The sequence below is a fragment of the Cyprinodon variegatus genome, unplaced genomic scaffold, assembly GCF_000732505.1.
Source record: "Cyprinodon variegatus isolate N-32 unplaced genomic scaffold, C_variegatus-1.0 Scaffold2752, whole genome shotgun sequence".
Classification (NCBI taxonomy): Eukaryota; Metazoa; Chordata; class Actinopteri; order Cyprinodontiformes; family Cyprinodontidae; genus Cyprinodon; species Cyprinodon variegatus.
The window spans coordinates 8566-8937 of record NW_015153205.1 but is presented as its reverse complement, the minus strand read 5'-3'; the positions used below and the strand labels follow the sequence as shown (position 1 = coordinate 8937).

Sequence of the window (372 nt, the reverse complement as noted above, 5' to 3'; positions counted from 1 at the left end):
TTAGTCCTCTAGGTCTGACGGCGTCCAATCAGGGAGACACTGTCCCCCAGAGGGAGAGAAGAGGAGGCCGTCCCCCAGAGGGAGAGAGGGGGAGGCCGTCCCCCAGAGGGAGAGAAGAGGAGGCCGTCCCCCAGAGGGAGAGAGGGGGGAGGTTCCTGTGGACATACCGCGAAGTGTCTCTGGAAGGCCTTGGGTCCTCGGTAGGTGTAGTTCCCACAGATCTCACAGTTGTAGTTGATGTTGAGGCCGTGGAGCTTGTAGAGCCAGTAGGGGATGGGCTGCAGAGAGAACCGGGTCAGAACCAGAACCAACAGAACAGAACGGACCTCTGGAAGGTTCTACCTCTACTGAGCTGAAACAAGGAGCACTCAA

General features: G+C 58.6%; 1 protein-coding gene across 1 annotated transcript in view; it reads right to left on the bottom strand.

Annotated features, from left to right (window-relative positions):
- sf3a3 (splicing factor 3a subunit 3) overlaps window positions 1–372 on the bottom strand; it is an 8156-nt gene that overhangs the window by 1795 nt on the left and 5989 nt on the right. Inside the window, exon 14 of the mRNA XM_015369260.1 lies at window positions 168–280. Within this exon, the coding sequence (XP_015224746.1) occupies window positions 168–280 (113 nt within the window). The remainder of the gene's footprint in view (window positions 1–167; window positions 281–372) is intronic.